General features: G+C 41.9%; 1 protein-coding gene across 1 annotated transcript in view; it reads right to left on the bottom strand.

The window, feature by feature from the left end:
- Positions 1-6772: 6772 nt before the first annotated feature.
- Positions 6773-16424, bottom strand: part of CREBL2 (cAMP responsive element binding protein like 2) — an 11671-nt gene continuing 2019 nt past the window's right edge. Inside the window, exons 2-4 of the mRNA XM_014307035.2 lie at positions 10561-10758; positions 9333-9480; positions 6773-8618 (exon numbers count right to left, since the gene is read on the bottom strand). Coding sequence (XP_014162510.2) covers positions 8617-8618; positions 9333-9480; positions 10561-10758 — 348 coding nt within the window. The 3' untranslated portion in view covers positions 6773-8616. The remainder of the gene's footprint in view (positions 8619-9332; positions 9481-10560; positions 10759-16424) is intronic.

Below are 16424 nucleotides of genomic sequence, written 5' to 3'. Positions count from 1 at the left end.
TGAGAAGCAGAGACTCACTTCACTTGTACCTATTTTTCCACCAGCCTCACGGAGGTGACACCAAAGTGGCTATCACCAATAATTGGACTTAAAGGTTTCCATATGCCCACTTAAGAATCCCCAGAGTATTTTCAGCCTCCTCAACTCAACCCATTTAAATTCAGATTTAACTGACATTGATTTAGGAGTTGGTTTTCCAAGGTGCTGAACACATGCCATCAACTGCAGCTGAAATTCTGAGTGCTCAGCCCTTCTCGATATCAGATCCTTCCTGTTTAAAAGAACAAAAAGCAGATTTGAAGTTTATTAAAGCCAGACCCATATGCTCAAAGGAAGGGTTATTAACTCCTTACGTGATTCTGTAAGTTAATATGTCTTTATTAGTTGGCTCTTTTCAACTTAGCAAGTGTTGTGGAATAGGCCATTATAAATTACAGAAGCTTTATTTGAACTGGCTTCTAGTAAAACATAACACACCTACACGAAGATTGTTGTATAAATGTCACCTCCTGATGAGCAGTCTGGACTAAACCACAGATTTTTTTCTACACTACTGCTAACATACACAAAGTCATTAATTTGTTTCAGGAAACTGGTCCCTGGATAATATTCAGAAGTGACAAAGATGGCAGTAATTCTTTTGTGTGCAGCATCTCAACCATTTTACACCAGCTTTCCTACATTTGCAGGGGAATAGAAAAAGAAAAAAATATTATACCACTAAATAATTAGATTTGTTCTTGTCTCATGCCTGGGCAGACACAAGCTTTTTCTCTGCATGCACCAGTAAAAGGAAGAGATGCTTTTGGGGAAAAGGCACCGATCAAGGACTTGAATTTTTTTGAGGCCATGTAGAATTGGGCAACAGAAGCCACATACAGACGGATGTAATTACCCACCTATCTCCAAAGGCACTACAGCTCCTCCCTTCAGCCCTGGAGATTTACCATCTCCACTTCTACACACACTCCACAGAGTCCCTCCCCATACTGATCCAAACACAGGAAGGAAAATGACGAAGAAATATCCAGAGTTAGCAAGATTTCATATTAGCCACCAGCTAGCTGTAAATGCAGCAGGAGTAGCCCTGATTGCATTAACTCAATGCTGGGAGCTCATCTGCCCTCTCTGGCTTTTTGCAAACTCTGAAACAGCTCTTGCCACATTACTGACTCAGTCTTTCACACTCATTCAGGGCATCTTTGTCAGAATCTTCATTCTTGGGCTTGTAGAGGTTTTTCTTTTTCTGTAAGAGGGATGCTGAGGATGTGGCCCTCAGCACAACTGCATCTTCAAAGATCACTTCCTGCACGTGTAACATGTTTACTGCCAGAAGAAATTCCTAACCAGGTAACAAATCACTGGAGACTGGTCTTCAGGGGAAATATTTAATGAAAAGCTACTCAAGGTCCATTTTTCTTTGAAGAGCAGAAGAGGATTTTGCAGGGAGCTGGGCTTCCAAATGCCACCTTATCCAGGAGAAACAATTGCTGCCAAGCGCTTGTCCCCACACTTGGCTCTTTCTTGTAGCCTGATCACTACAGAAGAAATATAACCAGCTAAGCCTTCCCTGTCCCATGCTACAGTAAAATTGTGTCCTCAAAGTTTCTCAGTGCTCCTTGGAAGGCTCCTGACATCAGAAACAAAACTGGACTGCACCAGTGTTGATCCTCCAGTCTTACCACCTCCATGAAGATCTTCCAACCAAGCATGACAGAAAAATGGCACACAGGGAAGAAATTAGCACTGAGAAGCATCCTTGTCAATCCCTGCACTTCTCTCTCCCTTATAATTAACTTGAAATTGATAATTTATAAAATTCTCACTGATATCCAAAAACAGTTATGTGCTAGTAAAAGACAGGGAAAAAAGTTTCAGAGTAATAAGGAAATTAATTTTAATAGGTGATATTTAAGGTTACAGCTGGTGGTAGTATTTCTGACAGACCAATGCTAAGCTGTATTAGTAATAGGCACATTTGTTTTTTTTTAAATGCCCTGTTTCATGCAAAGGAGATGATTGAGGAAAAACAAATGCAAGGTGAATGCAAGCAATCACAAGAGGCCATTCACCATTCTGCTAACATTTTTTATGAATACATTCACAGAACTACAACTGTGCTCATTCCACAAGTAGCTCAGGGCAAAGGGATTAAATCAGACAACCTTTAAAATTGTTCTCCAGCTGTCAGTCAGCCTTTTTTATCTGCCAGCATGTGTAGACAGTATCATTTCCATTAACAATGCCACTCATTTAATGGCATTGGACTGAAATGACAACATTAAGTGGATAATGAAAAAAAAAAAGGAAAAAAAAAGATTATGTAAATCCAAAAAGCTGAAACAGTTAATTGGTTAATTGGCTGTTTCTCAAACACCCACAGCAAGCAACATTGGCTCCACTGGTGTACCAGTAATTAAAAAGCTAATTACTATTTTATTTCAGAAAGTGAGGAACCCTAAGAATAAAGTAATGAGAAATGCAGCTTGCTGAAGTGAGAATAGTAACACTGTTGTCATCAAGAGATCCCTGCAGCACCATCACCTTGGGAAGGTTTGCACACAGACATGTCACAAGACTAATTAGCTAATTAGAAAGCTATAAAATACCTCCTTCCTCTTTCACTGTTTGAGATCCCAGATATGATTCCAGATTTAAATGGAAAATTAACACTATTACTGTACTTACTTTGATGAAACCTTTTCTGGGCTATGTTCATGAGATAAATGACTTTGGGCCAAAATGTTTTAAATTAATCCTTCCCTTAACTCCACAGGCTGTTTCAGATATGTCAACCTAAACTGAACTTGCCCTTTCATTTGAAACCACTGCTGAAAATGCTGGGCAACCTAGAATTGTACAGAAACACAAGTAGCAGAATCACCTAAATCCCAATGTTTCAAGTGCAAGAAGAATTACACTTTGCAGAACTGTTTCAGTACATGCCCAGCATCTACTGACCAACACTACTGCTGTCTGCTAATGCTGTCACCTTCCTCCTGACCACACAGCTCATCAGAATGCCTGAGCAAGCAAAAACCACCCTGGGGTGAGCCAGTTCCAGCACTGCTTGTGCTAGGCTGAGAAACAAGAGGCTCCTGTGCTACAAAGGGTGATGCTATCATTCAGCACAGTGCAGAAGGGGTATTTACACTGATGTCACAGAGTGTGAAATGCAGAAGGGGGGAGTTGGTGGGTGTGGTACACATGTGCAGAGGCACAAACTGCAGAGTAACTCAGGGTTACACATCCACAGTCCTTTGGAAAAGGAACCCTTGACAGCTTTTGAAAATAGCTGCCAGGCTACTTGGGAAAGAAAGGAGACTCCAGAATAGTCTTTTTCTGTGCCAAAGAAGGAGTGCATTCCAAAAAGGAGATTTTAAAGGAGAGAGGAAAGAAAAAGCCCAGAAATGCAAAGCAGAAAACACTGACCTAGCAACATGGCCAGGTGTGTGTGTGATAGGGAGCAGGAAAGGACTGCTCTCACATCAGCAGGCACTCAGAGCATGCCATGGAAGGATGGCAAAACTGGAATGGCAAAGTTGGAATGCACTGCCTCAGGAACACCCAGCATTGCTGCTGACAGCACTGCTCAACTTGATCCAAATGTATTCTAAAAGTTGCCATGAGAAAGAAGGTATGGGAATAAGTCATCCTTCATGGGCTATTTCTATTCACACTGAACAGCCTGTCTCATGAAAACACACATTTTATTATCCACTTTTAGTCCTTTATTCACACATTTATTTAATCAGCTGCAGCACAGCTAGGAATGCCACCAATACCCACCCAAACATATAGAGATCATCCACAAGAATTGCTTCAAGCAGCAGTTAGTGTTAGTAGTGTTGATTAAGCCAGTTGTGAGATACAGGCTAACACATAAAAAAGCAAAGTTAATCTTGCACTAGTTACGGACGCAAAAGTCCTGCCTCCCAAGTGCTTTTTAGGGAGGGGAAAAAAACCAAACTGAAAAGCAGTTTAAATTTTTAGTTTTCTTTTTATGAAGTGCTGCTGAAAATCATTAACTGACCAATGACAGCATTTTCTTTCTAGTTGAAATTTAAAGATTGTTCAGAGCTCCATCCAACCTGATCTTGAACACCTCCAGGGATGGGGCACCCACAGCTTCTCTGGGCAATCTGTTATAGGCCTCACAGTAAAGAATTTTTTCTTGCTATCTAATCTAAACCCTCTCTGTCAGTTTGAAGCCATTGTCCCTTGTCCTGCCACTCCAGACCCTTGTCAATAGTCCCTCCCCATCTTTGTTGCAGGTTCCCCTCAGGCAGTGGAAGGCCATGATAGATCTAAATACAAAAACCTGCACATTCCAAAAATCAGCAACAGCTGAATTTTAGTCCACTAATGTACTATTCAGTGTGGGACACCTCAGGTTTCACTGTGGATTAGAAGCTTATGTTTTATCATACAAATTCACAATGGAATCATATAAGAAATTAATTTATTGACTTAATTAAAAAATTAATTTATAACTTTTGGAGAAATCAATGCTCAGTGACACAAAGAGCAGGAACTGACAAACTGGTATTTTGCCCTGCTTACCTCCAATAGGGATTTCTACATCAGCCCATCCTCTGTCACCCCTGCTGTAACTCTTGAGCACAATGAGGAGGACTGTGGTTCTTACTTCAGCTTTTCCTCTGCTTTCTCTGCATTTTGAGACTAGTCTCAAACATTTACTTCTTGTATTAACAGTAATTTTATAGGTAGTTATAGAGATTACAATTTCTTGGAAAGCAGCAACTGGAGCTATGATCCCAAACTTTCTCCAGCTCTTCAGGAAAAAATAGATTCATTACTGATGTAGGTTAATCTTCACCCTAAAATATAAAAGGGAAAGAAAAGGAAAAACAATCAGTCACAGGCACTCTCAAAGTTGGCCAGATTTCAGCGTTCAAGAAAGAGAGAAGCTTTTTGAAATTTATCTACCACATTAAAATAAACCCCTGATATAAGTTAAGATAGTATTTGAAAAGCACTTAACAGGATACTGATTCTTTGAAAAACACTTTTTATCAGATTGTGAAAGCAGACTGTGACTACTTTCTTTTTCCTTTTTTTACACATAATTACAAAATGTTCTCTGTTAAGTGATGAGTCAATTAAATGTATCCCCTTCACTGCAGGATTCTGTGCATGCAGCACATATACAGCAAACAAAAAGGCAAGACCTACTGCACATTTGTCTGATGAAGCTGCCACTATCTGGTCCATCCTTGCTTTCCACTCCCCAAAAGGATTAGTGCAGTGCTTAGTCCATCAGCATCCACTGAATTCAGCCTTACTACACTTAATCCTAACAGGAGTTCTGGGGTTGGTGTAAACACCAAATAGCACAGACAGCATATTTTAGGACTGTGGACAGTTTCCAAGAGATACCCACCTTTAGCTTGCCAAATGAGTCTGGCTGAAGATTAGATTTCCATGGCAAGTGGGAAAATGAGGCATTTCCAGGCTCATTTCCTTTCTTCAGTATTTGTGAGAGAGAACCAGCTGTGCTCACTCACTGGAGGAGAAACATGTGAAAGGCTGTACCCAGCCTACACAAAAAGAGGGTAAGACTACACCACCCTACATTATTTAGGAAACTAGATGAGACTCCTGAGCAGAGGACTTGCCTCTTACAGTTAGAGCTGTAACTATGTCTGACAGATTTTTGCTTGCAGACAATCAAGGATGATGGAGGCAGTAACAGACCTCCTGTCCATCTGCATGAAGCACAAGGAACCTGTCAGAACATGGGCACCACTATTTGTGCCACAGAGCTGGGGCCAGGCTTGCCAAACACAGCCTTGTAATGTCAAGCGCTGACTAAGCCAAGAAACAGGACATGGAACCAGGACAAGGAACAGAAGAAATTGCTGCTCACCACAATGAGAAATGGCCACTCTCCATTTCCTCCAGAAAAGAAATCTTTCTGCTGAAAGGCTTCCTGTTTGGTCTCACAGCATGTGAAATAAAGAGGGAAGAAAGCAAGCAGGGTGTTTCTGGTGAGATCAGAGTAGGGTTTGTCACGTTACCGAGTGCTGGGCAGAGTTGTTCTGGTCACACATCAGGACTTCTCTGCGTGTTTTCTACATCCCTGATTCTGAAAGACACTTAAGCATCTGCATAACATTTGAAACATGTGTCTAATTACAAGACATGGTTTACATCTGAAAGTGGACTGTGTAAGACTAATTCTAACCCAAAATAATCCATGACACTTCATGTTATAAAGTCCAACCTCAAGGTTGGCAGACTATAGTTCTGAACAGCTGGCCTAGGGTTTTTCTTCTTCCAGAAAATCCAGGAAAATGAACAGGTAGGGATTCAACATCAACAAAAATCCCCAAACTTAGGCGTTGGTTTTATCACTATCTTTCAGGACAAACTGCAGCACAGACCTTCAGATACAGAGGGTGGATGATGGGGCTGGGGTGGGCAGGATAGGACATGGACAACACAACATGAACTTTCACATTCTCCCCATCTCTACTTCAGTGTGACTCAACCTCTCTTAATAGTCTTGTGTGTCTGTGCAACATTTTTAGCAATTGCTAACCGAGTGCCTGGTTGCAGGGTCTAAAGAATAAACCTAAAACCATGTGTTAAGGTTCAATATATAGGTGCTTAGAATGGAATTCTGAAAACAATTGTGCTGTACACTGAAATATGGTACTTGATTATCTTCAGTGTTTTCACCCCATCCTGAATTGACACAATGCTAAACAGACCCAATTAGTTCAATAAAAAAAGGCCACACTCGGTCTAGCAAAGTCATTCATTATATATTTATTCTATGAAACAATGCTGAAAATATAAGATTAAAAAATGTTCCATGCATTTCATAAAATACAGAGAAAGACACTGTCATAAACAAAACAGAATAAGCAAGCCAAACACCCTCTGAAAATCCCAGGAGCTCCACTCTCCACATTGCATCATATGAATACAAAAAGCGTATCCAGGAAAAAGAGCATTCTGAGGAAAGTGGCAGGTTATCTGTCAATAACTGGGATGAGTACATGTCTTGGTCATCAGCCCACTAAAGTTTTGCCATCACCTTTCTTACTACAAAACCAAACCCATTCAACTTGCTTTCCCTGCTACCAGTTCCTGGCAATATCTTTGGCTGGGAAACCAGGACAGCATAGCAGAATTCACATAAAGTTGCTGTCCAGAGAGGTACTAGGGCCCAAAATGTAGGCAGCTATGGAAAGGTATCAGGGCACAGTGGGTGAGAGGGAATGGCAGCTGTTCCCCTGCTAGAAGCAGACTGCAGGGATATGCCTTGACTGTCTTCCCAGGAGCACAGAGGGTGGAAAATGCACCTGCTGGAAGAAGGACGGGCAGAAGCGGTGCCCTAGGGTGACTTTATGATGCTTGTAGCCCCAGTTGTCTGTTCTGTTTATGCTGGATATTAAGTTCTGCACCTTTAAGACTGGTTCTGAGAGCAAAGGGCAGGAGAAGCAGAGCACAGCTTGTTTGCAGAAACTGCACTTGCTCCCCTGCATTGTCTCTCACAGACTGTGCTGTCTGCAGCATGGACAGCAGGACAGAGATCTCCTTTGCCTTTAGTCAGCTTCTTTAGCTAGCTGAGGCAGAGAAGTTCCCCACACTGTGGCATTTCTTTTTCTTGGAACTCATTGGTCCTGCTGTGGACTGAAAACCCAGAAAAACACCAGGAGCTCATGCCTGTAGCCCACCAGGGCCCAGGATGCAGCATTTTCCAGTGCAGGAGGAGAAGAGGCTGAGTGAGCCGAGCCATACCCCATGAAAAGGACTTTCTGAATTTGCCATCTCTTCAGAACAGGGAGAGGTTTTATTGTTTAATATTATTATTTTTTTAATGCTTGTGAATATTTTGTTTGTTAAATAAACAGACTTTTTCCACTTTTCTCCAAGGCACTCTTTTCCCAAACTAGTTGGGGGAGGGGTTGCTTGAATCTGCTTTCTAGAGGGACCTGTTTGGAAGCTTCCTCCCAAATTTACCCTAAACCAGGACAAGCAGGAAATGCATCTAATATCTCTTTAAGAATCTCAGTCACAAGAAAGACATGCTGCATTAAAGATGGATGACAAGAGCAACACCTGCATTTAGGTTACAAATGACATTGCTATAAATCTTACTGAAACTTTTTGATCCAGCTCCTTCTCCTCAACCTACAATACCGGGTTTGGCTTCAGCAAAGCTGTTACGAGATCCTTCTCTTGGTTTTCTTTTACAGAACCTCCCACACTCCCACAACAGTTAACAACCACATAACCACCAAACACAAAGCCAGCCTAATTCTGGGCTCTGATGTAAAAGCAGCCCCACTCTTGTGCTGGGAATGCCCCAAAGCTGCCATAGCTGTATTTGGAGAGAGCAGTGGAGGGAAAGGAAGAACAAGGCTCCACTTACACCAACACCTGCTGCTCCAAAAGCCCCACCCACAAAGCCTTAGGAGCACCATAATCAAAGAATTTCATGTGGGGAGGAGCAAAGAGAAGAGAACAGACTGGGATCCTTTCCCCTGCACCTGGGGATGCATCCACTCTTCAGAACAGCATTCTTCCTCCTGCCAGCTCCCAGTCCACCTCTGCTGCAGCGTGGAAGGTTCTGCATCAGCCTCCTGAGAATGAAGCACGGGGGGGAAGATTGTTATGGTTGGAAAAGTGGTTTTCATGTTGATCCTTAAAAACATAAAGCTAGAAACTTCTATTTAAAAAAAAATCACCAAAGTGTAATTTAGCATGTAGCACAAACTATTACAAAATTAGAAGTAAGATATAGCATTGCCCATACCACACCTTAATTCTCTCCCTTTGCATATATACATCAGGAATATGACTTTATATCACACGGTCTTCTCACTTCCCAATTCCCAGAAGAAACCTATTCCATTCCCTGCACAAGCACAAAGGAGTCAGAAAGAAGACTCCATAGGAAATCCCAGGTCCAGCATTTCTCTCTTAAGTGCTTGCAGCTAGAATAATGTTTTCTTGGTAAAGTTTTTAAAGTTCAATTATCTTTAATGTGCTCCATTTAGCTTGCATTAAAAAACCAGAAAATTCTGTAAGAAATTAAGGTCTTCACAGGTCTCCACAGGCTTTGGTGAAACACAGAGAGTCTTTTAAAATAATTGCCCAGCTTCCTCTATAGTGGCATTTCTGTGTTGTTCATGTAAACATTACACAGAGTCTTTGTACCACCCACTAAGCTCTTTGTTTCAATCAACTATTTCTGCCCAAAAGCACATCCTTATGTTTCTTCCTACACCACAGCCACCCTCCTACACCACAAAAGATGTAACAGAACAGAAATTAATCACAGGCTGGATACTTACAGGGATTGCTGCTGTTTGCCTCTGTCTTTGCAGCCTTGGCAAGTTTGGTTGAGTTCTGCTGTGCTTTGCCTTGCTCCTCTCCAGTTAGCAGGGCTTTTATTTCCGAGGGGATTTTCCCTTGGTCCATGGCCATGCACCACTGCTTGTACTGAAATATGCAAACACATTAGGCCTTAGCAAACTGCCAGGATCACATTAGCAGACAAAACAGGGCTGGAATCTTCACCTTCCGGTAGATTCATGTAAGGTCTGAACGTACTGAGCTGAAGCCTCTTACGAAACTGCAGAGCCCTAATGAGCTGAGCACGTGGCCATGGCCGCATACCTGGCCTCAGCAAAGCCTTTCAGTCAATAAACTGCTACTCAGAGGCAGCCCTAGACAGAATACTGTAATTATTAAACAACATGGAACACTCTGTGCAATTTCTTGCTGCTGGCATGCGAGAATACCGTTCCAGTTCATGGCCTATTAAAAACAAATATTTCACATGACTCTGGGGCTCATGGACTACTAAGAGGTCCTTTCCAATTGCACAAGGCACAGTGGAAGCACACGTGCCTTATTCCTACTTTCCTCATCTTAAATCCTTCATTGCCAAACCCTGAGGCACATCAAGAAACTGCGGACAGTTGGCTGGCTTTTCACCTGATCCTAAACCTGCTGACTTGTAGTGATTAGCCCTGCCCATTCAAACAAACCTAAAGTCAGGTCAATGCAGCGTCCTCAACGCTGGTGACGTTTCAATGGCACCACTGTGTCTGTATTTCCAGATGAAACATTCTCTTTGGTTAATGCTGCTCATTTGGCCAAGACCCCCATCTTACACATCCTAGAACCACCTTCACAGAGAGCATGCTGCAAGAATCCACCTCCCCAACAGAGAAGCAATGGCACTCTGCGGATACATGTTTGCCCTTTGATATTTCAACACCTCTTCCCACAATCTATCTCAGTCAAAGGATTTTCAAAAGCAGACATTTCAAAGACAACAGACTCAAATGTAATGGCACTTCCTTTGCTTTCTTCCAGCTCAGAACCAGCAGATAACTTGTGACATGAGTTTGTATTCTACAAAACCAAAGCAGGCAAACAGCTGGATACATCTGATGTTTTGATACCTCCTGGCCAGCCAAATGCCACTGTCAGTCACTGTGGTCCCAAGAACAAGTGTTCATGAGGACAGGTCCCAGACAATACTGAGGGTTAGGTGAAATGATAATTCCTTACCATTTCAAGCTCTTCTCTGAGAGCACAGATGGCTCGCTCTCTGCTTGAAACCAGCTCTTCCAGGTACTGGTACCTCAGCTTCTTCCTGGCTCTGCACTCTCTTGCACTCTGACGACTTCTTTCAAGTTTTGCCTTCAAGTCTATTTTGGCTGGTTTACGACCTCGTTTGCCTGGTTTCTTTACCTTGCCTCCAACCACCTGGAAAGGAAGGGCACAGTAAAGATCCTGTTCTGCAAAGGTAATGCTGGAACCATGTGACAGTAACTACTAGGAGTCTCAAGTATAAAATCTTGCATATCCATCCTGGAGCAACAGAGGAAATAAGAATGCTGAGCTCTGAAGTTTTCAGGACTCTCTCCAGTGTGGGGAGCCCAGAACTGAACACACTACTTCAGGTATCTACGAGGGTATCTGGTTATTGAGGAGGCAAAATCAGCTTGTAGTGAAATTGCTTTCATATCACCAACAGCCCCTGCTCTGGCAGGTCTGGAAATACTATATTATAGAGATTAACACTTCAATTTAGAAAAAAATATTTGTTTCTATCAATATAACGCAAAACTTAGTTTTGCTGTAGTCAACAGTTTCAGCCTGCTCTAAATTCAGAATTCTTCACTAGACCTGAGCTTCCTTGGGCTAGATTTCTTTCAAAGGAATCTTGAGGAATTTTACTAGACAGGGAACTCAGTCACACTGAGTCCTCTCTCTGTTGCCTCTGCTCCAGCAGTACATCACCACTCTGGCCATATTCACCTTCAAAACATTACTCCACAGCCTGGTGAGTCTCCTCACACCTCCTCACACAACCTGCCAGTGCTGAACTCTCCCTGCTCCTAATGTAGATCCCCCTTGCAGAAATGTAACTCTCTAGTTTCTTGCCCTATGGAACACAGGTTTTGCAATCACTTTCCCCTCTTCTTTGTAGCTCCTTTTTTACAGGCCTGAGAGCTTTTCCTGCTACAAATAAAAATTAAAAAAATAAATAAAATAAAATAAACCCCAGTTTACTCTGTGTTTCCCCACTCAAATATTTTATTCTTAACATGGGGGCATGGCACAAGAAAATCTTAAATATGGTCTGAAGATTAGTTCACTGGTCATTGGGCAGTATCACCCAGTAAACATTACATCAGCCACACACCCCAGCTCCCACTGAAGTGAGGATTTCTCTTTATTTGCATTCTGACCACATTGTTTGACTGGAGGGGGTGTGGAGAAATACACCTAACACACACACCTGCATACAAGAATTTCACTGCTCCCTTAGTATTTCACCATCCTGCACACAGACAGACTTTTTCTAACAGGCAGTGTTTAAAATATCAGAGTTCATCATTTTTAAAAAAGCACTTTTACTGTGAAAAGCTACAAAACAAGTAATTTTTAACATTCAAAGAAGTCACTTGTTCTGCAAACTTAGCAAGCTGCAATAAAAACAATAACATAGTGAGTTGATGTGCCAGAATGAAGAGGGAAAAAAAGGATTATACAATTGAGCCTATTCTTTCTTTGGAAAGTGAGTCAACAATCACATGCCAACATAATCCTACCCTCTCTGTATTGTCCCTCCTGATTTATTCAGGAGTAGCTGCCTACCATAAGCAAATGAAGGAACAGAAAGTACTTAATGGACATGTACATAATGAAACAAACACAATACATTCAGAAGAGCAAAGGGGAAAAAATGAAGCTCTTTTGCACTTGAACTGCTGAATACAGTGTAAATAATTCTTTATCAAGGTGCTCCCCTTAAGATTTTCTAGTTCAAAAAATCGAATGTAGTTCAAAGATAAAACTAACCAGATGTGGCCAAGGCAGGGGGCAGGAGCTCTAAGGAAGGGGAAGTGACTCTCCCCTTTCAGGCATGGCAAGGTCTGTCCTCTCATGGAAACACTCTCCTGGCTGTGGATGGTGTGATCCACATGGCCAGCTCAGCACAAGGTGGAACTACACAGAATCTTCCCAGGTGGGGCTGTAGGCACTCACAATTTGTTCTCTATTATTACTTGTACTTGGAAGATTAATGGATATTACATTATACACACTGCAGCCAAAGTACTTCAGTTCTCAAAGACTTTTAGCACCTGAGGCTTTTTCTGTGCTAATGCAAGGTATTTCAAAGCAAATCTTTAAATTCAAGAGCTAGATAAGGTCTTGTAGAGACATACACTGCAGCTCTCTTAAAAAGCCCTGGCTACTCTGAGTTCTGACCCTCTAGAACTAGAGTGAGCTGCCACTCAAGGCTGGGGCCCTAGCACACACCACACTGCTGTGTGAACAAAAAAGTACCCAGACTCCTAATCCTGCACAGGAGCACTGACAGCCACACCCTCTCCCCAAAGCCTCAGGTGTGTGAATGGTTCCCAGCACACCATTTCTCACAACCAGCAAGTTAAAGACTGCAAATGCATCCTGGATCCACCACTATCAATAAATCGCCTTCCCTTTGGTCACTCCAGAGAGCTTTCTACTGACAGGTCTGCCAACTGCCCTCCCTACAAGACATTTTACCATTGCAGCAGCCCTGAACACAAGCTCCCTTAGGGCAGGAAAAAGGCTTGTACCTCTTCAACCATTCAACCATGGTTACCTGCCAATGCTCAAACCAGTAGGACTATGGGGATAATGAAAAGCTTCCTTCCCTTTTGACTCTAAGCACTAACACTCTAACAATCTGCCTTCACACCCCCCCAAAGACTCATATTGTCTTCATGGCTCCTGGAGTTCAGCACACAATTACACATCACCCTGTAAAGGCAGCAATGATAAGCAATTTAATCAAATCCTGCACCCTTGTCAGTTTTTCCCCACCAATAGTTAGAAGCTCCTGCTGTAACCTTAAGCAACCCAGCTGGGGGAAAAAAGGTCTGAGAAACCCTTTGCCCCCCACAGCATTACCATATCTCCCTGGCTTCTAGTCCTCTTTGCCTGCTCAGTTGCTGTGCTGATGTGACAGAAAGAAGACAAAGTAGAAGTGATAGTTGATGCTGAACATGGCAACAGACCAAGCAAACATTTTTTGTCCCTTTGTATTCCTCTGCAGTTTATAAAGAGATATGATCTATTAGCATTCAGCAGTTGAGATTTGGGGGGTTTTCAGGGAGTCATAAGCAATCAAGACTCAGAACAACGTTAATCATTAAAATTTCCATAGAAATATTAATTAAGGCATGCATTAGTTAGAGATCTGACCAAGCTCCCATTTCAGTTCACTTAGACTTCAGAAAACAGAAGAACATAACTCTTTTCTCAGGCACATGGTGTGATTCTTGGGGTGTCCTGCACAGGGCAGGAGTTGGACACGATGATCCCAATTGGTCCCTTCCAACTCAGCCTATTCTGTGACTCCACAATTTCCTTTTAATACCCTCCTTAGATCATAACCTCATTCTTGCCTCCCATTTGTGCTCAGGCACAAAGTTATTTGACCTGGAATTGGAAATAGCTGCAATTACTTGACCTGATATAGAAAATTCCTCAGACTTATGGGTTTTTTTATTAGAAGCCTGCAGCAGATCTCTCCAAAATCCTTGCCAAAATGCACAGCAGAGGGGTCCTCCACAGGAAGGAGATGCACACTTAATACAGCTACACTGTATCAGCTCCTCACTCACAACCAGGAGGAGCTGGGCCCCTCAGAGAGAAGATTGGGGTAGAGTTGGCCTCACCATGACATCTGCAAGTTTGAATCAATTTAGCAGATTAAAGCAACAGTAGCCCAGGCAATGCTGATCACATTGACCAGGTCAGCATCTCCCAGAAGCTCTGAGTTCATTTACCAATAAACAAGCAGCTCCATCAACCAATACTTGAGATCCATCTTAGGCAGACTCTGCACTGCATTGGCAGCTGAAGGTAAAGGTCTGCAGAACTTAATGCAGCATGGAACTGGTGATCATCTACAGAATTTATATAAAACTATAAAAATTATTAGTAAGAAATAAAACCTAAGCGCTGTGTTACAATAGAGGGAATCTATTCCCACTTGCAAACATTTTTACAAAATCAGAAAGCAAATGAAGCCAGTCACAACTCTCCTAACAAAGATGAAGTTTTCTGATCTTCCAATTCAGAGCATACCACTCACAGTAGCAGTACAAAACCCAGCTAGAGAGCATGCTTGTTATTCCTCCATTTCATGACATTTTATATGCCCAACACAATTCTTTTACTTTCACTGGCAGACAAACTGCATCCGATAATGATCCAAAAATGTACGATACTATTTAGTGAGCAAACACAATCTAAGTCTTAAGCAGATGTGTCAACAGAAATTAATCCTGAAACTCTCACCATACAAAGTGCTTCATGTCTTAAGAATGCCATGTTCAGCACAGAGGCATCAAGAATACTGTCTGTCTTTGCTGCAAGGTCTGTTTTTAAAAAGCATGAGCTAGGGATAAATGTCAAGTTTTCATACAGGGTTATGCAGGCACCCAGATGGATAAGTGCTAAAATTCAGGGCAACACACACACTCAGATGCCACCTTGCCACTCCACAGGTGACAGCCCTGCTCTTCCCCAAGGAAGGACTTACAGCCTCACACAGGAATTATGTCCACCACTAGGCCCTACCCATTCTCTCAGTTCTCACTAACACAAACCAGGCACTTTTCTAAACCTGCCTCTGTTAGAACTCAGGGAGTTCTGTTAAAGCTCAGGGAGGGTCAGCTAACTCTACCATGTGTATCCTCCCAGCCCACTGTAACAATGAAATAAAACTGTTCAGAGACTTTAATCTCCTCCATTTTAATGGCTCCTTGCAAATATGAGCAGACGTGTCATCTGAGCAATGCTGAGCAGGAGCTTTTTAAAACATGCAATGATTTGAAATTGCTCCTATCAAAGTATAACCAAAGCTGTTAAGGTTTTATATTTCCAAGCAAGCAGTAATGAGAATGCTTTATGTTTGGACATTGTAATAAATGGATAGTGGGATGTCAGTTCTCACAAATATTGAATTTATGTCATAAGGATGAAAGAAGTTTTGCTAAGACCTGTGTGGAAAGCAACCCAGCTCCTTGGGTGTAGCCCTCTGCTGAGAGCCTTCCCCTGCTGGAACACCATGTGCTCCCTCAGAAAGGAAAGCTGCATGAACACCAGAGCAAGAAATCAACACTTGCTGGATCCACAAATATATAATATAATATATTTTCAGTGCAAGACAAGAATATTTATAATAAAAGACAGCAACCCCGACCTTTTTTGGTGGTGGTCTGGTTTTTGTTTGCTTGTTTTTAACTTCACTGGAATAACAAAAGTGATGTTACAAACTTTTGTTTCTCATTTCTAGCCGTAAACCGAAAAGTTAATTACCAAAATAAGTCTTGTCAGTGTCCCCTATAAAAAACTCTGTAATATTGCAGTTACTTGTATAAAACTGTATTTTAATGTTGGCTAACAAGAGTTATCAAATTCTTACCCTAGTCCCTACTCTCTGCTTCCCAATGCATATAACAAATACATAATATATGTAGCCTTGTAAAATAACCAAGAAATTTCACCTATAAAGGCTGAAGCCACCATAACAGAGCTTCTCCTTTTTCCTCTGTCCAAAGACTTCAGAGATGCACAACTGATGTTTTAACATGAATTAATTGCAAGTAACAGCTACATCACTACATTCTTTCCCTTCCACACGCAACAGCTCAAATCACAGCAAGAAGTGAGGCCAGTACCCGAACAACCCTTAGGTTAAAAGCAGTTCTATACCAGAAAAGGAGGTCATATTTTGGGTGGGGGTTCTTTGGGGGTTTTTGTTTGGTTTTTGTTTGTTTGTTTGTTTGTTTGGGAGGTTTGGAGTTTTTTTGTTTGGTTGGTTTTTGGGGGTTTTTTTGTGTGTGGGAATAATTAAAGAACATCCT

The sequence above is a fragment of the Geospiza fortis genome, unplaced genomic scaffold (assembly GCF_000277835.1).
Source record: "Geospiza fortis unplaced genomic scaffold, GeoFor_1.0 scaffold10, whole genome shotgun sequence".
Lineage (NCBI taxonomy): Eukaryota > Metazoa > Chordata > Aves > Passeriformes > Thraupidae > Geospiza > Geospiza fortis.
The sequence above is the reverse complement of the archived record's forward strand: the minus strand, read 5'-3'. Positions and strand labels throughout refer to the sequence as shown.